The sequence below is a fragment of the Cebus imitator genome, unplaced genomic scaffold (assembly GCF_001604975.1).
Source record: "Cebus imitator isolate Cc_AM_T3 unplaced genomic scaffold, Cebus_imitator-1.0 Scaffold650, whole genome shotgun sequence".
Lineage (NCBI taxonomy): Eukaryota > Metazoa > Chordata > Mammalia > Primates > Cebidae > Cebus > Cebus imitator.
In genome coordinates, this window is record NW_016107965.1 from 669,233 (window position 1) to 695,272 (window position 26,040).

At 47.4% G+C, this 26,040-nt stretch overlaps 1 protein-coding gene across 1 annotated transcript in view; it reads left to right on the plus strand.

The window, feature by feature from the left end:
• ERN1 (endoplasmic reticulum to nucleus signaling 1) overlaps nucleotides 1–25,274 on the plus strand; it is a 47,217-nt gene extending 21,943 nt beyond the window's left edge. Inside the window, exons 7-19 of the mRNA XM_017517860.1 lie at nucleotides 297–462; nucleotides 4,318–4,436; nucleotides 6,855–7,046; nucleotides 8,569–8,836; nucleotides 9,980–10,070; nucleotides 10,369–10,558; nucleotides 11,424–11,523; nucleotides 11,817–12,016; nucleotides 15,553–15,700; nucleotides 16,743–16,870; nucleotides 19,287–19,410; nucleotides 19,839–19,906; nucleotides 20,530–25,274. Of these exons, the coding sequence (XP_017373349.1) occupies nucleotides 297–462; nucleotides 4,318–4,436; nucleotides 6,855–7,046; nucleotides 8,569–8,836; nucleotides 9,980–10,070; nucleotides 10,369–10,558; nucleotides 11,424–11,523; nucleotides 11,817–12,016; nucleotides 15,553–15,700; nucleotides 16,743–16,870; nucleotides 19,287–19,410; nucleotides 19,839–19,906; nucleotides 20,530–20,742 (2,007 nt within the window). The 3' untranslated portion in view covers nucleotides 20,743–25,274. The remainder of the gene's footprint in view (nucleotides 1–296; nucleotides 463–4,317; nucleotides 4,437–6,854; nucleotides 7,047–8,568; nucleotides 8,837–9,979; nucleotides 10,071–10,368; nucleotides 10,559–11,423; nucleotides 11,524–11,816; nucleotides 12,017–15,552; nucleotides 15,701–16,742; nucleotides 16,871–19,286; nucleotides 19,411–19,838; nucleotides 19,907–20,529) is intronic.
• The last annotated feature ends 766 nt before the right edge of the window (nucleotides 25,275–26,040 follow it).

The following is a 26,040-nucleotide window of genomic DNA, read 5'->3' on the forward strand; positions in this document are numbered from 1 at the left end:
AAAAAAAAAAAAAACAACAAAAGAAAGCTTCTTGGAGTTGTACACACATACTTCTTGTTCCCCAGTACCCAGACATAAGAATCTAAAAAGATGTCCATGTTAAAGACATCAGTGCAGCATGTCACATCTCGAAGGAGGAGCTTCTTTGCCCAGTCCTTGGGCCTTTGTGTCTTGCTTTGTCTTGGACTTGCCCTGCACTAGAAAACACTCATCTTGCAGGACAGTGGCTGGAAAGGTGTGCCTTGGGACCCACTGTCCCTCCAGGGCTCCCAGCCCTCACTGCACCCTCTTCACAGCCCCGCGGCAGCACACTTCCTTTGCTGGAAGGCCCCCAGACTGATGGCGTCACCATTGGGGACAAGGGGGAGTGTGTGATCACGCCCAGCACGGACCTCAAGTTTGACCCCGGACTCAAAGGCAAGAACAAGCTCAACTACTTGAGGAATTACTGGCTTCTGATAGGTAAGAGCGGGTCTCCCATGGTAGCCTGAGGTGATGGCATGCTGCCTCTGCCTCCTGTTGGGTGACCATCGGCCCTGGTGGTTACACCACACCCGAATGAAGGCCTTGTGCTCAGAACCTTTCTGGGCTGGCCACTGAGACCTTGGAACATTTTTGCCCCCAAGGAAAACCAACGAGGTAGCATAGCTGTGTTTCTGAGTCCGTTTTTGAAAACTGTTTAATGTTCCAAACCTCAGGTACTAAATTATATAAACCTTGAGTGATTATCTGACTTTAAGCCCTTTAGAATACATTTCCTTGGCTTGGTGTGGTGTCTTACGCCTATAATTACAGCAATTTGAGAGGCCAAGGCGGACAGATCACAAGGTCAGGAGATCCAGACTATCTTGGCCAACATACTGAAACCCTGTCTCTATTAAAATACAAAATAGGCGGGGCGCGGTGGCTCACGCCTATAATCCCAGCACTTTGGGAGGCCGAGGCAGGCGGATCACGAGGTCAAGAGATCAAGACCATCCTGGTCAACATGGTGAAACCCCATCTCTACTAAAACTACAAAAAATTAGCTGGGCATGGTGGCGCGTGCCTGTAATCCCAGCTACTCAGGAGGCTGAGGCAGGAGAATTGCCTGAACCCAGGAGGCAGAGGTTGCAGTGAGCCGAGATCGTGCCATTGCACTCCAGCCTGGGTAACAAGAGCGAAACTCTATCTCAAAAAAAGAAAATGCATTTACTTATTCCTCACAGTGACCCTGTGTGAGGTGGGTACCCTTCTCATTTCCATTTTATAGTTAAGAAAACTGAGGCTGTTTCTGTGGAATTATTCACTTGGAGTCAGGGTGGTCATGGGGGTGGGGGTGGGCATTGTGGTGGTGAGGGCTGAAGACCCAGGAGAGATTACATCCCAGGACGTGTTGAGAGCAGCAGAGTCAGGGGCTGGTCGTAGGTCTAGGACAGTATCATCCCAGGTGTTTGGGAAGGTCCCTTTTTTCCTTTCTCTCTTGTTTTTGCTGCCATCACTAATGGCCATGGATTGAACTGGAGGCCCTGTCCCAAGAGAGATAAGAAGTTGAGATGACACCCAAAGGCAGTGAGAGTGACAAACGAAGGCAGAGGTGAGAAGAGCTGTGTTCCTGGCGAGTGTACCAAGTCATTAGAATAGGAGGGAGTTTTCTTGAACCCCATCTGCTCTTCCTGTGCCCCACTTCTCACTATTTTGCCACCTCCCAGCCCCAGTAGGGGCAGAGGGTGGGGCAGGAGGTCAGTCAGGTGCTAGAGCACCCAGGGGCTGATGTGGTTTCTTCTCTGTGTTCTCTTCCTCTCGTGCTTGCTGATGACAGGACCTAGGGGAGAAATAGGTCAGGGCTGGGGCTCCGGAAGAGAGATGTGGGGTGGCTGGGAGCATTTGGGGACCAGGAAGCAGCAGGGTCTGCCAGGCAGTGGGGTGTAGGTGGGGATGTGTGTGAACAGGTGTTACTGGGGAAACCAGGTGTCCCTGAGCCCTGATCCCTTTCTTTACAGATTTTTCTATAGGGTCCATTTCTTTTTTCATCCTGATTCCTTATAGCCGTTTTAATTTTATTATTTTTACCAAATAATGGGTAAAGGAGATGAAAAAATAATAATACTTGTTTATTGACAGAAGTAGTAATAGAAGTATGCATGAATAGGCCCATGGTGATAAAAAAATAGCTAGTGAGCAGAGACCATTCCAGTTACAAGGCGGCTCAGCATTATGTGCCAGTTAAGGCGCTCACAGACTGTCCGCCAGTGATTAAGAAGTGGAATTAAGGAAATATGTATATATGAGAATACTGAAAGTACGAGGGCAGGGGTCTTCATGGTTAACTTGTAAAATGAGATCCCTTTAAAAAGGTTGTCCAAGTAAGAAAACTGCAAAAACAGCAAAGTATAAGGCAACGATTAAGTATAAAGATCCCACAATTCCAAAGTCTCTTTTGAGGAGCTTGAAAGCTTGTCATCTTAAAATATGGCACTGAGATTATAGCAGTGTCTTCTGCTGACTAGGGCCACAAGTAAAAGGATGTGCCCTTCTATGTCCAAATGTGTCCTTTCATTTTCTCTTTGTGGAAAACGTTAAAGATATTCCAGGTTGTCATTAATCTTGAAAATACATACAAGGATTCAGTTAGCCTGAGTGGCCTGGTCTGTGGGTTTCCCAGAGTCACGGCCCTGATGTAGGGTGCTTTCAGCATCAGAGCTTAGTTAAATAGGCATGTATAACCCAGGAGAGCCTGAATCAGTAGGTCTGGGGCAGGGCCTAGCCATCTGCTTTTTGCTCTGGGGTCCGGACCTAAGAGATAACGATAGACGAATACGTCAAGAAGACCAGGTGCTATCTGTACAAAAATGTTTAACGATCTCATGAGTAAGGTTGTACAGTAGTTGGTTCAGTGTGTGCAGTGTGATATTAGTGAAGGCCCAGCTCCAGGAGAAGCCTGTTTACAAGAAGGTTGACAGGAGGACTAGTGGGATTCAGGCTAATACCTTCCATAGCAGTCTCGGCAGGTGCCCTACCAGATAGGTAGGACTGAGCACTGAGTGGGTGTTGTGGGGAGAAGGGCAGGACACTGCCGCACAGTGTGGCATGTGGAAGGGCACCTCACTTCTTAGACTGTAGGTCTCTTGTTAGTGAGCCTCACAGTTACCGACAGATACCCACAGATAATTACAATCAGATTCCTGGGCTCCACCAGCAAATCTGGTTCAGAGGTCTGAAGTGGGCAGACCACACATGGGGAAATCCTGCTCCAAGCAAAGCATGTCTCAGAGCTCCTTGGTACACAAGAAAAACTAGTGATGGCTCAAAACATAAGTAGGTTTCCCATAAAGAATGATACTATGTCATAGATAGAGAACTGACCTAAAAATGGGGAATCAAAGAGGAATTTTCCAGATCAAGAAATGTACATAGCTTGGACTAGTTCCTGTTTGTTGTCATCTTGGCATGTACGTTATGAAATTTGTTAGGTTCAGGGGAACAATGGAAAGATTATAAGGTGAAAGAGACCTGAGCTAGAGTGAGATCTGCTCACAGTAAGAACAGAAAGGAAAGTCGGCCAGCCTCACATGAAAAGGTGACCTGGCTCTTTGGGGCAGTATGTGGACTCATTTCATTTTAGAGCTGAATGGATTATCAAGCTCTATTCAATCCCAGTTCCATATTGTAGTCAGCTTTGTATCTCTTAATTTGCACATAATAGATGCTCAATAAGTGTGTAATGAATGCGCACTCAGAAGCCATGCAATAGTTGTGTAGTGAACAGCGAATTAATGTGGAATGAGCTGTGGCCCCATCCATCTAAGCAGGTGTATCCTACTGCTCTCTGGCAAGTAATGTCTCACTTTCCTGGATGGAAGCGTACATTTAGATAGTAGTAGGACTAGAACTCCACCTGAGCAATTTAAATACCAAGATGGGAATTCGGCAGCCTTAGAAGAGTGACGTTACAGGGGAAAGCATTGAAAGGGGAACTTGAACTTTTAATGAAGCTTCATAATACTTCACCTGTGGATCAGACACAGGCAGCCCCACGAGTCTTGCCTCTGGTGTATCCCAAATGTCCCGATCCCTGTCATGACAAGGACACTTCTTTGCTCCTCAGTAGGAGACTCGGAATACTGTATTCTGCCATCAAGTGATAAAGGTCCTGCTTTGATGGAATTTTCTGGTAACTGCCTCTCATTTTCTCTAACTCACAGTCTTCTTGCAGTCCTGCTGAGAGTTTGCATTGTAGACCCCTTAGTGGGTAGCACCTGTTGCCTAAGTTTAGCGTTGAGTGCCAACCACAGCTCAGGAAACTGTTCTCACTAAAGGTTTTGTTTCCTCTCACAGGACACCATGAAACGCCACTGTCTGCGTCTACCAAGATGCTGGAGAGATTTCCCAACAATCTGCCCAAACATCGGGAAAATGTGATTCCTGCTGATTCGGAGAAAAAGAGCTTTGAGGAAGTGAGTGAAGACGTGACCAGTCAGGGGGCTGTTGGTGTTAAGTGTTGGGAGGGTGAGGGGTTAGACTTTGGCTTTGCCTTCAGAGCTTGTAGCCTAGAATGGGAGGTAAGAGGAATGCCCCAGAATCCAAAGCAAACAACATGAACGGTTAAGGGCTGGTGGAGAGGAATAGGAAGCAACTTGTAAAGGAAAGGGCAGGAAAGGCAGCAGGACCAAGCTAGGCCTGGACCTGGACAAATGGGTAGGATTTGGCCTGGTAGAGGGAGCAAAGGGGCACAGGAGGGAAGGGAACAGCAAGGGCAAAGGCTGGGACTGGGAAGAATGCTGGTGTGCCCAGCTCCCAGGCTGTGGGGAGAAAGGCCTGGCCAGACCTGAGGCTACCAGGCAGGGAGTGGTCAGAAATGGGCTCACACAGGTAGAAAGGAACCATGTTATGGGGTCTGGAGCAAGTCCTATGGACAAGTTAAGAGTTACTGAAGGCTGTAATAGTGCTTTGGGAGGCTAAGGCAGTTCCAGACCAGCCTGGGCAGCATAGCAAGACCCTGCCACTTAAAAAAATTTTTTTTGTTGAAGAAGTGAGGAGACCTGAAGTTTTCTGAAGTAGACAGAGAGTGGCCTGGGACTATTTGCACAGATGTGGGCAGTTCCAGGGGTTCTCTTAGCACACCTTGGCCTGAAGCCAGAGGAAAGGGAGTAGAAAGGACTCCAGACCAGGAGCTGAAAGCATCAGTTGAGGAATTCAGCAGCCACAGAACTTACCCTCATTCTCCTACCTCTCTCATCTGCTGGTGCCCCCTATTAGCTTCACCACCTCAGAAACCCCAGGGCGTTGGGGAAACCATTGCTTTGGCCCATACAGATCAGCCTTCTGGGGCACAGAGCCGGTGGAGGAGGTAGAAGGGTGGCTCTACTGGAGGGAGCCCAACATGGCCAGGGAAGGGGAACGGGAGCATCTGAGGCTTAGTGAGCCATTCAGGCTCGGCAGCTTCGGCAGCCCTGCCATGGAGGGCCCAGGGACAGAGACACACTGGGCCACATGAGCAGGGCCAGACGAAGATGAGAATGGCTGGCTGGTGCGGAGACCAAAAGCACAACAAATTCAGTTGAGAGATTTAGATTGTATCCAGAAACAAAGCAAAATTGTGGACTTCCAAGATTCCAGGGCACAGTGTCTGTTTAATATCATCTCCAGAGGCAGCCAGGTTGGAGAAATACATTGATTCCTGCAACAGCAATCTCAAACAGCATTGTCCTGTAATCTTATTAAAGTCCTGCATATTCATTATTGAGCACTTAGAAAATAAACACATATAGAAGAAAATAAAACAATGCCCTTAATTTAACACCCAGAGGTAGCCACAGGTCAGATTTTTATATTTAACCATCCAATCTTGGATAACTGTCTTTTAAAAAGTATGTATTAAAATACTCTTGAGGTGTGTCTGTATGATAATGAGATATACAGATGTCCCTGGTCACATGCTCTGCTGCTTCCTGTACACTCTGTGGGCCAAAAACCCCCCAAAATGTGGGAGGCACTGTGGGAGAGACGCAAACAAGAGGGATACACCTGGAAGGGGAGAGAAGAACATTATGGGCAGCCATCTGGGGGCAGGAGTGAAATGGTGTGAGCATGCGGGAAATTTAGCATGTGGGAAATTCAGCACATGCCAGGGAGGCTGTGTTAATTTTGTTGGGCAAATGATAACTGCACACCTAGAATACTAGCTACTTGAGAATGAATGCATTTTTCTAATACATGTTCCATGAAGTCCTAGAGATTCTGAGGGACTCTAGGGAGGCTCCATTTTTATCTGATTTAATTTTGGGCTTTTAAATAAAATTTTCCTTAAATGCTTCTGATGCTTTTTAAAAACTTTGAAGAAATAGTGGACTACTGGAATAAATTACATTTTTGGGATTGCACTGACAGTTTACAGGCAACATAAGAAAACTGCTTTATTACCATCTATCTGTGTACCTCTGTATACATTGGGATTTCCTTTTAAGGTGAAATGGTATTATTGTATTGAATACCAATTTTTCACCAGACTTTGTTACAGATGACTTCAGAGTTTTCCCAGGTACTGAAACTACCATCAAAGGAGGAAGTTTTTGCCTTTTTGAGGATTTAAAAATATATATATAGGGTCTGAAGACACTTGCCAAAAATACTGCTCCAAAAACTGTTTTTGAATGATGATAACATCACAGCAAAGATGCATGACCTCTCAAAGCAATTGCTTTGAAAGAGGCAACAATTATCTGGCTACATGATCTTTGGTGAGCTTAAATCAAATACAGCACCCTGCAGTACAGTCATATCCTTGTAAACAATGATTGCTTGTCTTGTTTGCTGGCCTCATCTGTATCTGGCTAGAAGTTTTACAGTGGTGGTGCAATTCTCTTCCATGCAAGGTTATTAACCTGGTTGACCAGACTTCAGAAAACGCACCTACCACTGTGTCTCGGGATGTGGAGGAGAAGCCTGCCCACGCCCCTGCCCGGCCCGAGGCCCCTGTGGATTCCATGCTCAAGGACATGGCCACCATCATCCTGAGCACCTTCCTGCTGATTGGCTGGGTGGCCTTCATCATCACCTACCCTCTGGTAAAGCTCAACACTTCCCCTTTGCCCTCTGCCTGTTTCTGGGACTTCTCTGCCTGTCACCTCATGTCAGTGAGATCCAGACAGAAACAACAAGCACATTTCTTTACCCATTTAAAAGTCAGTATTTGTTTATCTTCAAAAACCTAATTAAAGAGACACTAGCTTCCCAAAAAGGACAATTTGGTACCTAAATCTTGGTGTTTTTCAAGTAAGAGCTGATTTATAAACCTTGCTCAAAGATGATTTTGAATCATTATCTGTATTTTTAAAGAATAAGGATAATAGATGAAGACCTTTCCTTCCTCAAAAACTGCTGTTAGAACTTGTGCTGGGGAGAAGAACCAAAAAAAGACAAAAGAACCCGCCGGTGAGATCAGCTTGTGTGAGAGAGACAGCGTGGCCATTCCTTTATTTCCTAGTTGGAAATGAGCAAGCTCCGGATCAGAGCAGGCCATCGTGGGATGAAATAATCGAGGGTAGTGGTCCTTCAGCAGGTTGCTCAGAGCATTGAGATGTGGTTACCTGGGAGCTCAGGAAGCTAATGACCCACTCAGGAATGGGAATGGCAGACCCTTTACAGCACTCCCCATTGGCACAACGTCTGCACCCAATGGTTTCACTTTTTACCTAACCCAGTCCTATGAGGTCATTATCATTATTGATCCTTGTCCACAAAAGAATAAAGTAGACCCTGAGAAGCCAAGTAACTTTCCCCACGGGCACCCAGCTAGTAGACAGCATTTCCAGGACTTCACCCCATGGTGAAGGGAAGGAGAGATGACTCCTTGGTGGGTTGGGGGCTCACGGAAATCCCTTCAGTCCAGCTCCCGCACAGCGGTAGTGATGATCACAGATCGCTACTACTTCAGATAATTACAAAATGAATCCTTCAGAGTATTTGAGAGGCATGTGGCTGTGGGGAAGGCACTGGGATGAAAGCGGGGAGCAGGCTCTTGGCCAGGCTCCTCGTGTGTCGGCCCCACTGAAACCTCCTGGCTGTGTGTGCGCAGGGGGCTGCAAGGTCCTGAACCACAGCTTCCTCACCTGGCCCACTGGACTGCTGAGCATCTATGTGCTAGCTTCTAGCCAATATACAGACATGGAGGATGGCAAACCTGGGGCTTGCCCCAACCCACCACTGGCTCAGCCATGCTACCTGTGCTTTCCTGTTTGACTTCACCTTTGCAGCAACTCTCAGACTTTCATAAAAATCACAGAATTTTAGAACTGAATGAAACTGGCTCCTCCATCTGGCTCAGCCCTCTACCTAGGGCACAGTCCCTCCCCTGGTGGCCATTCAGCTCCTCCTCAGGTTGGGGAGTGGGCTGTACGAGCAAGGATCTAACTAGTTGGCGCAAAGACCTCCAGAAGGCACCTCCAGGTGCCTTCTCACTGGTCTCGTGGCCTGTGTGGTCACATAAAGTACACATGCTGCCTCCACCATGGGGACCTGTCCCTTTCCAACTGCTTGCTTCCCTGCGTGAACAGCTGCCCTTGTCTAGATGTGGGTTTCTCTTCCCAGAGCATGCATCAGCAGCAGCAGCTCCAGCAGCAGCAGTTCCAGAAGGAACTGGAGAAGATCCAGCTCCTGCAGCAGCAGCAGCTGCCCTTCCACCCACCTGGAGACGCGGCTCAGGACGGCGAGCTCCTGGACACGTCCGGCCCATACTCAGAGAGCTCAGGCACCAGCAGCCCCAGCACGTCCCCCAGGGCCTCCAACCACTCGCTCTGCTCTGGCAGCTTTGCCTCCAAGGCTGGCAGCAGCCCCTCCCTGGAACAGGACGACGGAGGTAAAGTCGGTTGCCATCTTGGTGCTATTTTCTTTTATTTGAGCACCTCCTGAGAAGTCTAAGGAATCTCCATAAGATTGTAAAGTGCCATTCTCAGGGGTTCACTATGTTCTCCCTTAATTTCCAATCTGGGGGTCTCCGTGGGAAGGCTTCTGCCCCATCCCTTGGCATCTCTCCCTCAGAGGGCCTTTTGGGGACCACGCTAGCTATCCCTCAGCCTTTCTCCATAAGGGCTGGCTGTCCCGGCTGAGCAGAGGTGATCTGTCCATTGGGCTGGAGAGAGTTCCCAGGGCCAGCTGGTGGCCAAGTGTGAAAGTCCCACGGTTGATCTGCTTTTCCTCTCTGGGAGTTGGCTCAGGCCAGTTGTCAGGGCCCCAATTCTGAGGGAATTGGCACAGAGCTGGTGCAGAAACCTCAGAGCCCTCCATCCCAGGCAGTCTACTGCCACCTGAATGTTTCAGTGTGGATCTTTATGATGGATTTTTTTTTTTTTTTTTTTTTTTTTTTTGTGACAGAGTCTCTGTCGTCCAGGCTGGAGTGCAGTGCGGTGCAATCTCAGCTCACCACAGCTTCTGCCTCCCCAGGTTCAAGTGATTCTCCTGCCTCAGCCTCTCGAGTAGCTGGGACTACAGGCTTGTGCCACCACACCTGGCTAATTTTTTTTTGTATTTTTAGTAGAGATGAAGTTTTACCATGTTAGCCAGTATGGTCTCCATCTCCTGACCTCGTGATCCACCCACCTTGGCCTCCCAAAGTGCTGGGATTACAGGCATGAACCACCATGCCTGGTCTACAGTGGATTTTTGTGGTGGTTAACCATTAAACCGTTCTAACTATATCACAATAAATATGTGTAAGTGTATGAATTGCTATGGAGAATCCCTACCTTCCAGAAGGTTTTAAGACATGCAATTGCACAATAAGGTAAAGTTGGAAACAGAACACGGGTGGGGAGGGAGAGGCAGCCCTAGGTGTAAATGGGGAGCAGGCCCAGCAGGCTGTTGCTGAGCAGGAGTCTGGGTGTAGTGCCTCTTCAATCTCGTCTTTTAATCTGAGGTCAGGAAGCTTGTGATCATGTTACCCTCAAGGTTCTTTAGGTGATAACTGTTTGAAACAATCTCTGTTTTTCGTATTTTGTCCCAGATGAGGAAACCAGCATGGTGATGGTTGGGAAAATTTCCTTCTGTCCCAAGGACGTCCTGGGCCATGGAGCTGAGGGCACAATTGTGTACCGGTGAGTGGGTTAGCCAGCCCCCTGCCCTCACCGCTTAGTGTCTAAGTGCCTGTCAGGTGGTGAGCCTGGTGGCAGGCTCAGAGCACAGCAGGGTCAGAGCAGTGACCTAGGCACTTGGAGTCCCACCTCCAGGGAGCTTATACCTGGAGAGAAGTGATAATTCCAGGGCCACCAGGCAGTCAGTCGGGGCTCTCTAGGCTGGGAGGCAGGGGGTGGCTGCTGTGGGCCCAGGTTCCCACCTCATGTACACAGCCTGACTTGTGCTTACCAGACACAACTCCTGCTCCTCATCCCACAGGGGCATGTTTGACAACCGCGACGTGGCTGTAAAGAGGATCCTTCCCGAGTGTTTTAGCTTCGCAGACCGTGAGGTCCAGCTGTTGCGAGAATCGGATGAGCACCCGAATGTGATCCGCTACTTCTGCACGGAGAAGGACCGGCAATTCCAGTACATTGCCATCGAGCTGTGTGCAGCCACCCTGCAAGAGGTGGATTTATTTTTTTATTTTGTTAACTTTATTAAAGTTATAGCACTTTGGAAGGCCAAGGTGAGCAGATCACTTGAACTCGGGAGTTTGAGACCAGCCTGGACAACATGGGGAAACCCCGTCTCTACGAAGAAACCAAAAATTAGCCAGGCATAACGATGTGCTCCTGTAGTCTCAGCTGCTTGTGAGGCTGAGGTGGGAGGATTTCCTGAGCCCAGGAAATTGAGGCTACAGTAAGCAGTGATTGTGCTGTTGCATCCAGCCTGAACAACAGAGTGAGACCCTGTGAAAAAAAAAAATGTTACAGTGAATTGTATTCATTTTAAATGTACAGCTTGATGAATTTTGACAAATGTCTGTACTCATTTAACCACATACGCAATCAAAATGTAGAGCGTTTTTACCCCCTAGTTGTAACAGGGTGGTCCCCTCAGCATGCCTGGGCAGTTGTTGCTTACAGTTGGCATGTCTCTCCCTCGCGGCCTCCAGGAAACCTGGTCAGTTGTTCTTCCCACCTTCAGTCGTGGCTGGTGTGGGCTTGGAGGATGCTGGTTGGTAACTCCAGGCTTTAAGATCATCCAGCAAACTCCTTTTGCTGTTTCCAGGTTTACCTTTCAGTGTCATTTGGATTCCTTTGTAGCTTTACCTGTATGAGGCAGTGAACTTGAGTTTCTTGCCTTCTTATCTTTCTCATTCTAAGTTGGTAGATTGGAGCTTTGCTCCATGGTGGAAAATAAGGATTTAGACAGAGAATGTTGCCAATAAAACTTCCCATTTCTTTCCTAAAATGGTATCAAAGAAAATGAGCTGAGGGGCCAAGTCCCGAGGCCTGTGTGCCATGACCTTGGTGTTGTGTCTTTTGCAGTATGTGGAGCAGAAGGACTTTGCACATCTTGGCCTGGAGCCCATCACCTTGCTGCAGCAGACCACCTCGGGCCTGGCCCACCTCCACTCCCTCAACATCGGTGAGAGGCCACCCTTTACCAGGCCAGCAGCCGGGGTTGGGGTAATCAGTTGCCCAGGTGGGGCTAACCAGTAGCTTGGGTGGGCCCTGCTTCTGTTCAGGCTCTTGGCTACATGACCAGTAGCAAAGATGAGTGGTGTAAGAATTTGAGGAGGAATCCTGCATAGTTGAAAACCAGAACCTTTGGAGGTGGCAGCAGGCATATTGGGAGTCCGACAAGGACACTCCCCATTGGAGAAGGAGACCTGGGGTTGCTCTTGGTAAGCATTGGACTAATCTGGAGTTCCCTATTAGTTCACAGAGACCTAAAGCCCCACAACATTCTCATATCCATGCCCAATGCACACGGCAAGATTAAGGCCATGATCTCCGACTTTGGCCTCTGCAAGAAGCTGGCAGTGGGCAGACACAGCTTCAGCCGCCGATCTGGGGTGCCTGGCACAGAAGGCTGGATCGCTCCGGAGATGCTGAGCGAAGACTGTAAGGAGAACCCTGTAAGTAATAGGCATGGCCCTTTGAAAACTACAGAACCAGCCCATTGTATCTTCAGGAGTGAGAACCTTTAAATTCCAGGTTTGGGGGCTGGTGCCCACGTAGCTGGAGAACGGCATTCCTTTCACCAAGATCTTCTTTGTGAACTTTCTATGTCAGCTTATGTTCAGATGATTAAAGGGGCAAATGTGGGCCGTTACCTATTTTTTTTTTTTTCCCTATTTTTTTTTTTCCTTTTTTTTTTTTTTTTTTTTGAGACAGAGTCTCACTCTGTTGCCCAGGCTGGAGTGTAGTGACATGATCTCGGCTCACTGCAACCTCTGCCTCCCAGGTTCAAGTGATTCTCCCGCTTCAGCCTCCTGAGTAGCTGAGATTACAGGTGTCTGCCACCACACCTGGCTAAATCAATCACTTTTTAACCCCTTTTTAATTTTGGTAAACTGGGAAGTCAGGACTTGTATAGGGTGAGCAAACTTCAAGTTTTCATTATTTTAAAAATTTTGTTTTTGTTTTCTCAACTTATTTTGATAATTTTTAGACATAGAGAAAATAGAAAGAATTTTTTTTTTTAAAGGTGGGATCTTGCTGTTTTGCCCAGGCTGGTCTTGAACTCCTGGGCTCAGGCAGTCCTCCCACCTTAGCCTCCCAAAGTGCTGAGGTTATAGACAAGAGCCATAGCGTGTTGCTGAAAGAACGTTATCATGAATACCTCTGTACCTCTACCTAGATTCAACATTTGTTAACACTTTTGCCACATTTGCTTTGTCTTTACCTATTACTGAACTATTTGAATGCAGGCATCCTGGCACTTCACCCCTAAATACTTCCGCACGTGTCTCCTAAGGAATACATTCTGTTTTTCACTACGATCCCATTATGCCACCTCAGCTTAATACCGTTTCTATCCATCCTCTCGTATTCAATCCATATTCAAATTTCCTCAGTCAGTTCCCAAATGTCTTTTATAGAGCTGAGTATTTTCCTACCTCCTGGGTTTTGCTGCCTACTAAGTTTTGTATACCAGGATGCATCAGGCGTCTTGCATTACATTTGATTCTATCTCTTGGAATTTACAAATCTTTCCACCTATTTTGTTCCACGTTACTGCCATTTTGAAGAGTCCAAGCAGTGGGTTATAGGATGCCTCATTCTGATTTGTTTGTTTCCTCATGACAGTGTTGAACATTTCTCTCTATTCCTCGTATTTCCTGGAAACCAGAAGTTAGGTTAGAGGCTTGATTAGGTTCAAGTTAAATGTTTTTAGCACCAATAGATAATCAAAAAACGTGATGGCAGATTGTATCTGTAAGATTATTATCACCCCCCTACCTCTTAGTGATGCTACAGCTGATCTCTCCACCATAAGGGTTCATTTCCTCCTCTGTTGTTAGTATTTGGGGTAATACTTCAGCACAGTGTGAATATCCTGTTTACTGACAGTCAGTCACCTAGTGGTTTAGCATCTGTTGATCATCCTTGACTGAAGTTCTCAGTGGAAATTCTTCTACATTATTAGCTGACATTTTTCTGTAAAGCAGAGCTTTCTTTTCACTTTCTTCTGTCACTCTCTTTTCACTTTCTTCTCTCTCTCTCTTTTTTTCTTAATCACTGTGGGCTCAAGGATTTTGAAACTATGTTATAATCCATTGTAGTCCTTTTTATGTTATTTACTTCTTTTGATACACAAATTGTTCCAAATTTGGCCAACCTGGAACCCCTTCAAGGTGGATTCTGCATCCATTTGCTAGGAGCGCACTGATTTTCTAGCACAAGTCGCTGAGGCTCACCTTGGACTCTCCGTGATTGAGACCTGGATGGGTCAGCCATCTTGAGTGGATTAGATATGGTCCCCTCTTATCTAGCTCACCAGGGACCAGCAGCTGGTCAGTTCATCAAAGAAGTCCGTTACAGCAAAGAATCATAAAAACATGCACATACACTGTAACAATTTTAATTTAAAGCAAATAATATAAGCCCTTAAATCATAGAAATCTTGTGCCATAGGCCAGGGTCTTTTCAGATTTGGGTCTGACTGACAGGAGTCCTCATTTTCTCCCTTGCATGAAGCACACTCCTGTACCACTTCCGTGACTTCTGGATGGAGCATTCGACATTTCAAACCCTTCCTAAGTGATTTGAGAGCAGAAGCCTGGTTTTAACTCCTCATGACCCAGTCTCTCACACTGGAGTCCACCCACCAAATGCTATCACAGCTTTTGTAGCCATTCCCTTTCCTTTGTCGAGCCTTTCTAAAAATTCAGTTTATCTCAGACTTCGTGGCGCTCATGTTTCACAGCTTATGGAATATCCAAATGACAAGGACAAGTGGCAATAATAAGTTTGGGAAAGAACATAATTGGGACCAGGCAGGTAGGAAAGATGCCTCTGCACCTTAGTGTTGACTATGCTGGGGACAGCACAGGCTGCACAAAGTGTTGGGGGGGTGTGGGAGACCCAGAGAGCTCTGGGAGTCAGGGGAGAGCACCAGCCATGGTGGCTGTGTTCCTTCTGTCCCGAGTCCATCAGCTTCCTAAGGGAAAATCTGGTGAGATGGAATAAAGCATGCTAGTCTGGGAATTGGAAGACCTGAGTCTAGTCCTGGTTTGTCACATCTAGCAGTGACCCTGAGCTCGTCATGCAATCTTTCTGTCCACGTTCTCGTCTGGGGATGAAAGCATTTGCTCTGCCCGCCTCACAGGGTTGTTGTGAGGCTGAATGAGAGTGCCATGTTGTTCAAGGTGTATTCTGCAGCATGGGAGGCAATGAGCCCCTGATTCCTCTCACCAGACCCTCACTTTGCCTGGTGGAGAATCTCAGAGGTGGGGCCTAGTGATGGGGACCCAAGCTGTGCTCAGGAGCCACCCTGGTGTTCCACCCAGATAGCAAAGCTAGAAATCACAAATGTACATTTCCCTAAAAGGAAGCTCATCTGTGGACACAGAATGGTTTCATAGGATAAGTGAAAGACTTTCTTGGATTAATGTCAATATCTTGACAACTTGTCAGATAGTTTCTTTCTGGGGCTGGTTTTGAATCATAAGCTGTTCTATTCACTTATTAGCAGTTTTGATACCTACTGTGTGTAGGTACCATTCTGGGCCCTGGGGGTATAGCGGGGAAGCAAAGACACAGAGATCCTGCCTGTGAGCACTTTCATGTTGGGGGTCAGGAATATATAACATCCAGGAGAGCTTTTGATGGGCTAAGCACTGTCATAAGCAACCATTTTCGCATATTAATGCATCTCTCTTGACAACAAGCCCACAAGGAGCATGCTGTCAGTGTCCTCATCGCACATGAGAGGGAGCCAGGGGAAGATTCCAGCTGGCTCCAAGCCCAGGTCCTCCACTGTGACCTCTGACACCCATGCAGGGCTGCAGGTTACCCCTCGCTGCTCTGTGCAGTTCACGTATGTCAGCTGATTCTCCCAGGACACCTTCCAGGTGGCAGCAGCAACAGCAACGCCCCTCCCTCCCTGGCTGTGAGTGAGGATGAAAGCTCTGCTCCCAGACCTTTCACACCTCATGTCTCTTTTCAGACCTACACGGTGGACATCTTTTCTGCAGGCTGCGTCTTTTACTACGTGATCTCTGAGGGCAGCCACCCATTTGGCAAGTCCCTACAGCGGCAGGCCAACATCCTCTTGGGTGCCTGCAGCCTCGACTGTTTGCACCCAGAGAAGCACGGTGAGTGGTCCAGGGGTCAGGGTTGGGAGCAGCTCCTCAGCTAAGGTGGCCCCCATGGAGCTGGGCTGGTGTCACCTCTGCACTCACAGAGGCCCTGGTGCCCCAGCTGCTCACCCTGCAGGCCTCAGGAGCCTACAGACTCGTGCTGCATCTGGTGGACAGCTCATAGGATTATCCCGGGGGCATCACCTTCTAAAGCCGAGGCACTCCAAGGTTCCTCCAACTACTTGTGTGAGCTGGGAAAAGCCCCCTTTGGAGACCTTCTTTTTCTACCTGGTGACATGAGGGTTAATCCGAGGTCCCTTCCTGCACTGGTATTTGGGAAGGCAAATTGTCTTCTCTCGTGTGAGGGCCAGTGGTCAGCAGGAGCAGTATGTGCTGGGCTGGGGCAGACAAGCTTTATCCTCACCCTCCTGGTGTTCCGCGGTGGGTGCAACAAGTCCTTCTTCTAGACTTCAGGTTTTCCTGGGTGGTAATTGGCTCATGACACTCCAGTGCTGCCTTTTGAAAAAAATGAATTATTTTTTATGCTTAATTTTCCCGATTATAGAAAATGTAGATTAACATAAAGGTCCGTGTATTTCCATTATACAGGGATGAATAATGGTTATTAATGCCTTTGGATTTGTGTTATTTCAGTCATTTATCTAGACTTGTATGCATATTTTATAAAAATATGGTGAAATCCTGCATACCATTTTGCAACATGCATGTTTTTTCAACATCACCTTGAATCTGTCTCCACGTCAGTCTGTATTACCACAGCCTCATTTTAACAGCTCATGGCCCAGGGTAGGGAGGCACAGTAGTATATCCACCCGGGGCCACTGATAATGGATATTTTCAATCACTCCCTTCACAAACCATGCAGTGAGGGCTTCCCTCATTGGCTGAGGTTTTGTGTCTGTTCCTAATTATTTTACTGGAATAAATTCCTGTAAGTAGAATCATAAATGAGAAGGTATGCAGCTTTTTAAGTTTTTGGTATTTCACTGTGGCTTCGGGCCAGTAATCATGAGTTGCTTATTTTCCTCCTTTATAGAAGACGTCATTGCACGTGAATTGATAGAGAAGATGATTGCAATGGATCCTCAGAAACGCCCCTCAGCAAAGCACGTGCTCAAACATCCGTTCTTCTGGAGCCTAGAGAAGCAACTCCAGTTCTTTCAGGTAGAGACGTCTGTTTTATTTATCCAAAGTCTTCATTTAATGTTTTTCAGATTTTGAAAATGTAGAAAAGGACAAAGAATAAAACAAATTGTCCATTACTCTATAACTGAGAGATAATCATGGCTGATATTTTAATGTTTTCTTCATATATAAAAGTATAATTGGCATCTAACTGTATACTATATACAATTTCAGAACCCACTCTTTTTTTAGCTGTACATGGTATTCTAAGTATCTTTTATGTTAAAGTTCTAAAGCTATTGACTAAAGTATTCTACTCATATGGATGTGTCATAATTGTTAAGTTTTATATTATGGAATGTCCAAATATGTAATACATAAAAGTTTAAACACTAATAGCAGGCACTCCTTTATTCGTCCCCCAGGTTCCACAAGTATTAACATTCACCCTGTCCCCACCCCAGGTTATTTCAAAGCAAATCTCAGGCATCATATAATTTCATTCAAGTGTCATAAGTTTATTTATTTTTAATTTTTTTTTTTTTTTTTTTTTTTTGAGACAGTATCTCACTCTGTCACCCAGGCTGGAGTGCAGTGGTGCGATCTTGGCTCACTGCAACCTCCGCCTCCTGGGTTCAAGTGATTCTCCTGCCTCAGCTTCCTGAGTAGCTGGGATTACAAACATGTACCACCATGCCTGGCTAACTTTTTTTGTGTTTTTATTAGAGACGGGGTTTCCATGCTGGCCTGACTGGTCTTGAACTCCCGACCTCAAGTGATCTGCCCGCCTCAGCCTCCCAAAATGCTGGGATTATAGGCGTGAGTCATCACGCCCAGCCCAAGTGTCATAAATTTCAGTGCTTTCTTATATTGTATTTCTTTCAGTCACCTTTTACATAGTCTTTGCCCAGATCTCATTTTGCTTAAAATAGGTTCTGCAAAGTTAGAAATCCTTTGGTGATTTGACTGTTTTAAAGCTTTGTGACAATGTCAGGTGGCTTTGGAGAGGTGATGTGTTTTTCAAAGTCTTCCATGGCATGAATTGAGCACAACTCACCCAAACACCTCCTGCCCAGCACATGGCTCTGAAGAGCAGGCTTGTGGGACTGTGCTTTTCTCCTTGGGTCCGGGCAGAGTGCACCTTGGTGAGCACCAGACTCAGAAGTGACCATCATGCTCTCCTGGAGTCTGACTGGGGCCTTGGCCAGAGGGAAGCCCCCAGAATGTAAGCTCCTCAAGGACAGGGTGTTTGACCGCTGCATTCACTACTGTGTCCCTGCCTCCTAGAGAGGACAACGCCTGGCCTGAGGTGGAGGCTCAGTAAGCATTCAGGTAGATTGGGAGGGGGAGGGTTTGATGCTATCTTCCTGTTGTAGCGTGAGGATTAGTCACTGTCCATGGATGTAATGTGAAAATTCTCAAGACCATATGTCTTCAAGGGACTTGTGAAAACTAGCCAGGTCATTTCAGTCACAAAATATAGAACAGGAATAAAACTCACACAAAGGGACCTTCCCCAACCATGGGACAGGATTTAAATGCTTAGTCTCTCCAGGTTGTATGTCTCTCGAACACACGTGGCCTCCACCTGGGTCATTCAGCCATAACAGCTTTGTAGCTCAGACATGTATGTTCCCAGTGCACCCAAGTTGACAACGTAACCTCTCCACAGCTTTTCTCTAACAAATGTAAGTTAGGAGTTCAGCCAGTCTGGCTTCATGTTCATCACAGAAAAGGCTGCCAGAGCAAAGGGTCTCCTAAGGCTACTTAACATTGACGTAGGCAGGGCTTTACTCCCTGTGTCCTCTGTGGGACTTCAAGGGTCCAGTACTTGGGGTGCTTCCTGAGCCTCTCCTTATTACCAAAGTCAAATGCAGAGCAAGGTTTAATCCCGACAGAAGCCTCTGGAACCCATATTCTTGCCACCAAATTTCCTCTTTGAGAAGAAGGCCTGGTCTTTTGTATTGTTGGAGGGAGGAGTAGTGCCCCTCCACCAGTGATGGGCTTGAGCATACCCTGTTTCAGTGAGTAGACAGAGCACAGGATGCACATCGCATCTGAGCTTTCCTTTTCTTTTTCATTTTGGTTCATTGGATATGGATTGCACTTGAGGCTCCGTACATGTGGCATGTGTGTGCACATGTGCGATTCGGGGGATGCGTTCATGGTCTATGTGCAGGTGTGTGTCTGTGGCAACTCTGTCATGGAGAAGATCTCTGTGGGCCTGTCCTCAGTGAGGAACAGACAGGGCTGCTCACAGGGAATGTCATAGATGAGGGAGGCAGGGGCATAGTGCCTGCTGCTCCGCTCTGGGGCAGGCTCCAGTCTGGGCCTAGGGGCCGTCATCCCTTGATGCCTCCTGTGCCAGTGACTGTCTGTTCCTCAGAGTGCCAATCAAGCAGCTCTCAGCGTCTCCATCCCTGACCATCATCTGCTGCCCTTGTTTCTCTTACAGGACGTGAGCGACAGAATAGAAAAGGAATCCCTGGATGGCCCGATCGTGAAGCAGTTAGAGAGAGGTGGGAGAGCTGTGGTGAAGATGGATTGGCGGGAGAACATCACCGTCCCCCTCCAGACAGGTAATCACACTGCAGCCTGTGGGAGGGCACGTTGTGAAAGCTGCCGCCATTTCTAAGAAGTAAACATGGAAATTATCGCTCCAGGCTGTTCAGGCTCCAGATCCTACCTGTCGGGTTTGGGACTTCCTTGGGTGTGTCCTCTGTGGTTTGGTTACACTGATGTGTATTTCATTTTTGTTCCCTAGAGTGACAGGTGAGTGATGGTGTCGTGCTCTAGGTGGTCATTTCTGATCTAGGTGCAATCACCAGGTGGGGTCAGGGAGACACCACCCTTGGGTTGGATGGGAGGATCTGCTCCCGTGACTGGGTTTGGGGTTACCTCACCTTCCAGTCCATCTGCCTAATCCCCACACCCCAGGAATTGTTTTCTTTTAAAATGTATTAGTTTAAAATTTGATTACCCGTTGCATCCCTCAATGTTTTTCTAGACCTGCGTAAATTCAGGACCTATAAAGGTGGTTCTGTCAGAGATCTCCTCCGAGCCATGAGGAATAAGGTAAGCGGTTTGTAACCACTGGGGAGGAGACCGAGTGGCTGTGACCTGCACGCCTTCCTCCTTTCATCCATTCTTTATCTGTAGTGACTGATCTCTCAAGGGCTAGGTGGCTTCAGCTGGACTTGACGAACTGCAGGCTATTGCTTCCCTTGCGCTGGTTTTCTCTTCAGGGACGTAGGTGCTGGTGAAGCTCTGGGAAGCAGTGCTCTGCAGCCCGTGTCCCTCGTGGTCTCTGGTTGCTGACTTTTGTGGGTCCCTCTCCCTGCCTGATGCAGCCACTGTGTATAAACATGTATAAATATGCCTCGAATGTGGGGACCCCGCTGGGACAGACACTCCAATCTCTTTACTCCTCCTGAGGTGGCCAGGAGTGTCTCCAGGTCCTGACCATCACAGAAGGCCTGAGCCCCCTCTGAACCAGCCAGGCCTTGCTCACTTCGAGGCCTCCTCCTTAGTGAGGGAAGCAGGAGAGATGACAGGGCTGGATTGTTGGATACATAAGCCTTTTTTCCTTTTCTTTACCAAACACCAACCAACGCTAGCATTCTGTCTCTTCTTTGCGTGATGAAAGAGTGTTTTGCCAACATTTTCTGAGCTTTCTAACTCTAAACCTCCCTTTACAGAAGCACCACTACAGGGAGCTGCCTCTGGAGGTGCGGGAGACGCTGGGCTCCCTCCCGGATGACTTCGTGTGCTACTTCACATCTCGCTTCCCCCACCTCCTCGCACACACCTACCGGGCCATGGAGCTGTGCAGCCACGAGAGACTCTTCCAGCCCTACTACTTCCACGAGCCCCTGGAGCCCCAGCCCCCAGTGACTCCAGATGCCCTCTGAGCCAGGGCGGCCCCTCTGTTCTGGTGGCCCCAGCTGTGACTACAGATCTGGTCACCACAGTCCAGAGCTTGATGTCTCCCGGCTTTGCAGGGAGACTAGGCTTCCCAAACCAAGTGCCTTGAGCTGCCTTCTCCGCAGCCCACAGAGGACAGTGCTGACCCCAGGAAGTGGGAGAAGTGGCCCCTCATGGCCTGCAGGGAGCTGGGAAGATGCTGGCCCCAAAGCCTTACAGTCAGGGATGTCTGCAAAGGAGGGTCAGAGACAGTGCAAGTAGCACCTGCCAACCTTCTACTGGATAAACTTGCTTCAGACTTTCATTTTTTAAAAATTCCCACTTAATGTTAGTCTATGGGCCTTTCAGGAAGGAAGAGGAGGGAGTCCTGCATTTTGCTTGCATGCTGGGACAGCTAGGCTGAGACACACCAAGTGCAGCCTTCACTGGAGACCGGACTTGTGAGGTGAGGGATGCTGAAGATGGGGAGGACAGAGTTCAGAGGGTGTTGTCCTGGGGTAGGAGTTGCCTTATAGTAGCCCAGGTCACTGTTAACTAGTGTTTCTGCAGAGGCAGCAGGAGCCGTGAGCATGAGGCATTAGAGACCGGTCAGCTATGCATGCCAGCAGGTGGGGTCATGTCTGCAGTTCTCAGAAATGAAGAGGCTGCTCTGTTCTGGAGGCAGTGGTGGCCCAGTGCCAGTGGCTAGAACAGTGGCCTTTGGTGGATGTGTCCTGGGGGCCATCTGGGGGTGTTGTTCAGGAGTGCTTGGGACAAGAGGTAAAGAGTTCCCTGGTCTTCAAGGAGAGCAGACAGGGGCTAGTCTTCAGGACCAGAGGGAGGCTGCCGAATGGGACCCTCCTGGTCACCAGGAGAAAGCCCTGGGCCAGTAAGTAGGCAGTCAACCTCCTCCGTCCCCAAGGCTTATGGAACAAGAGGCTGGTGGTGAGTCAGGGCCAGGGTGAGTGGCCAAGGCCAGGGTCACTGTGCGCTTCATGGGCCTGCTTCTTTGTTTTTCTTGGCAAATTTTAATAACTCTATTTTGATTATACTGTAGAATGCTGCATCAGCATAAGTTAGCTAAATGTGAAGCTTACTCATGAAGAGTAAATGCAAGAGAGAATACATCTTCTATTTTTTGTGGTACCAAAAATCACCATGCCCTCAAGAAAGAGTGTTCATATATAGAACATTCTCTAATGCTGAAGAGTAAAACGTTATAGCAACACTATGTAAATGTATTAAACAGTATCAAAGTAATAGTCTCTAAATTATGTTTGTACCATGTTTTGTTTTTTTTTTTTTTTTTAATTCACGTAATTTTTAGCTTTCTTTTCAGGCAAAACTTTGTTTTTTCTCTCCCGAGAGCCTTAGAGGTTAAAATGCAGTCAGCACACCATGTAAGATACTGTCTGTTTACTTTCTCCAGCCAGTAGGGGGATCATTGCAGCTCAGGCCTGGTGAACTCAGAGACTCCATTCAGTATTAAGAATGGGATTGTTGAATTTTACTCACTCACAGAAAAATCACTGTTTCTTCATGTCGTAAGATGTTTTCTGATTGTGTGTTTGTATCATAGTTACTCAGCAAAAGCTCTTATTCTGCTTTTGTTGAATTCGGCTCCCTTCCTTTCATCATAGCTAAAGTGATCTTTTTCTTTACTATTAACAGGATCCTACATCCTTAAATCTCATTGATTACCCCACTTAGGCCTTGGAACCTTGTCCCTCGGTCGGTGTCCTTGGCGTCTTCTAAGCAAGGCTATGCATTTTTCAGAAACGTGGCCAGACTGCGTTTCTTGCTGCTCAGATGCCGCATGCCAGGTGGCCTGAGACAGAGCTCCCCACACGGCTGCAAGGCGCTTTACCTGTGGGCTTTGGCAGTAACCCGAGACAGGATCAGAAGGTGCCACGAGCGATTGAACAGGACTGCCACAGGGACTGCTGCTCACCTCACTGTCAGCCCAGGGTTTTCTCTTTGGGAGTACCCAGGTGATTTTTAGTGGCCCAATTTTGTGTCATCTCCCTGTTTTAGCCCAACTTGCCTAGAGACGACTGTTTCAAATGCCTTTTCTGCTTATCATGAGTTTCTAACCACCCAGATTTCTCAAAATCATTTATTCAGTGTATTTTATTTGAAGACTTACTGTATTGAGCTAGGCAGGATATAGCGTGCTGGGGATACAGCGATGAACAAGACAGGCAAAACTTCTGCTTTCCTAAAACTTGTGGTGAGAGACAACAATAAAAAAGTGTTGCTGCCACTAAGAAACCTACATGTGTGGGAAAGGGAGCGTGTTTGCAGTTTGCATCTCTTCTGTCCCAGAATCAGTGGGAACTGGTCCAGTCACCTCTGGTCCCTCCTCTTCATTACCTTTAGGAGCCCAGGTTCCCATCAGTCTTCTAAGCGGGGGGTGGGGGGGTGGCATTGTTTGAAGAGATCTCTTGTGGGTACTTGTCAAGAAAACACCTTGGGCATCATCTGGTATATCCAGTTCTAGTCTCAAGAATTCTGGTTTCCCACTGTGCTCAGCAAGTGGAAAGTTCTTTTCTTCGGGCCAGAATAGCTCTGTAGCATTGTGTATCATGTTGCAGCTGAGCTGTTTGATCTGTAGTTCAGGTTACGGGACTTCTCCAATCCTGGAAGGCTGTTGAACTTTTCAGAAGTATTGTACACTATCTTCATCTTTAAGACGGAACTTGGTCGCATCTGTTAGGAATCCAAAGGACACTATGATTTATTTAAATCTTGTCTTGAACCTTGTATTGAACTACTCTTGGGTACATGTGCCAGAATTTCTCTTGTTGCTTCTTGAGTCTTTTTAATTTTGGTTTTGAAGCACTCCACAAGCACCAAAGCATTTTCACTTCAGGAGCATTGGTATTCCTTGATTAGCCGTAAAGCAATCTCGCGGCTCAAGTATGAAATCCTGGGTGCATAGGTGTTCTCCCCTTCCACCGTGTTCTCAGTCCAGTGATGGTCAGAGGTCTTTCCAAGGAGACATCACTCTGATCAGTTACAGATAGATGTTCTGGAAGATCTGCAGGTGAGTGCATCCGGCAGATCCGGCAGTTTCTTCCCACCAGCTCTAGAAGAAAGGGCCTTATCAGAGTTGACCCTGAGCCTTTGTAAGGTTTTGTGTGCATGCAATTCAGTTATCTTTGGCAATTCTTTCTCGCTGCAGTGAGAGAGATTAATTGGTTGCTGATGAAACCTGCAGATGAGGGGCTTTGGATTGTGCAGCTTTCTCCTCTGGCCACTTTCTTTTCAGGAAGTTGGACTTTGGCCAGGTTTGACGTTCCCGGAGCAGTTCCATTCTCTGTCCTTTCCTTGGATGCTCGTGGTGTGCCCATTGGATCTTCGGCCTTGCGATCTGGGATGGGGGACAGTTGCACTTTCGCAGCCTTCTGTGCTGGAAGAGAAAGCCCAGCACCCTGCAAGGAGCCCCTTTAAGCTCCCCATTTCACTTTATCTCTCTGCTTTTCGTGTCTGAAATTGCTTTTCTTTGTATTTCCCAGCATTTCTTTTCCTTGCTCCTTCCTTTACCATCCTGGAGTCATTTTAGTTGCCTGTGTCCTGGCCTTGGTTTCTCCTGGCAGGAAGTCATCAGTTATCCTCTCCAGGCAAGCCGAAATTCCACCTTCCCGGTTTGGACATCATCCTTTAAACCCGAGTGTCTGCTCCCCTCCTCTACTTTGTTTACTTTATGAAACAGTGATTTCCCTGGTTCTGATTTTTTGTACTGGCACTTAAATCTTTTCTGTAGACATTGGAAAACCACAAAGAACATGTCTGCAATGAGCCTCCCACTGGAACAGCCTTAACTGGCACTTTAGCCAAGCCCCCCACCTCCCCTGTGTACTGTGTGTGTGTTTGGTGGATACAGTATTCCTTTTCAGTGTCCCTGAAGCTGTGATGGGGGGTCCCCACTTACCTGGAAAGCATTACCAGTTACCTACGCTGCATTCTCAGATGCAAACCTTGTGTAGTGTTCTTTTGCAATGACCTATTTATTTAACCTATTTATATTTATTTAATTTTTACTCTGAAATGTATCCAGTTACAACTGTACTTGCTTAAAACACATCAGATTTGTTTTGGACAACACCCCTGACCATTTTAAAACTGGAAAATGGAAAGTGACACGGTAGCCTTCCATGGGATGGATGCTTTACAGTAGTCTTATTACTAAAGGGTGATTAATTTGGTCGGGGTAAAATGTTTATTTTTAGGTGATTTTTAAGAATTCTGTGCCGTTGTGTCTTCTTTATGGATGGTTAATTGTTTAATTAGTATGTGTTAATTGTATAATACAGTCCTCTTTGTGGATGGAACCTGAAATCCTCTTTTTAGCTTTATATTTTATAAACTGCCAGATTGTACAACTTTTATGTGTATTTTTAAAGCTTGAAGACATGAGGGTCATTATCTAAGTTAAACGGCCTATTTTTGTACCTCCTGTACAGTTTTATAATTCTGCTGAGTGATTGTGGCATCTCATGTCGAGCCAACCACAATAAAGGTAGTTTTAGATTTTGGAGTCAGTCTCATTTTCTTAAAGATCCAAATACCATTCTCAGGCTGTGCTCACTGTCCTCCTGGATGGCCGGGGCTGGACTGTGAGGCCTTTGTAGCTGGCTCAGCCAGTGGGGGATGGGTGTCCTCATGTCCACAGCAGGGCCTGGGACTGGCACACCCTTCATGGTGGCTGTGTGTCAGAAAAGCTTCTTTGAAACCTTGCGGGAAGTTCCCAAAAGTATTTGATTTGGGCTGAATTCCAGGAAGATGGCCAGCTGGGACAGACATGCCACATGGTGAGAATTGGGCTCCAAAGCAGAGTTCGGGACATGTGTATAGTAGGTGGGATACTGGACCAGGAAACCCAGGAAGGGAGAAATGCTATTGAGGCCAACAGAGGGCTGGGAGTGCCCCAGAGAGTGGCTCAGCGGCGTGTGGAATGAGCTCAGCTGACGTCTGCTTGGACTTTGCGATCCTCCCAACATGCCTGCTCCTTCGCCTGCACCCTCTCTATGGAGAAGTCAGATGAGGCTCCACTTGCTTTTGCAGCACCAGGCCAGGGGCAGCTTACAAGGGAGGACCCCAAGGGCCCACCCGCCCCAGGACAGCTTAGCAGGGGCTTCATCCAGGCTGGCTTCTGCCCTCTGCAGGCTCTACTCGCTACCATCCCATCCTGCTCCCCTCACGCCTCCCAGGGCCCCAGGAGTGACCGCTGGACACACACCTCTGAGGTGCAGAGTTTTGGACACAGCCAACTCCAAGGGCAAAAAAATGAGCGGCGAGGTGTC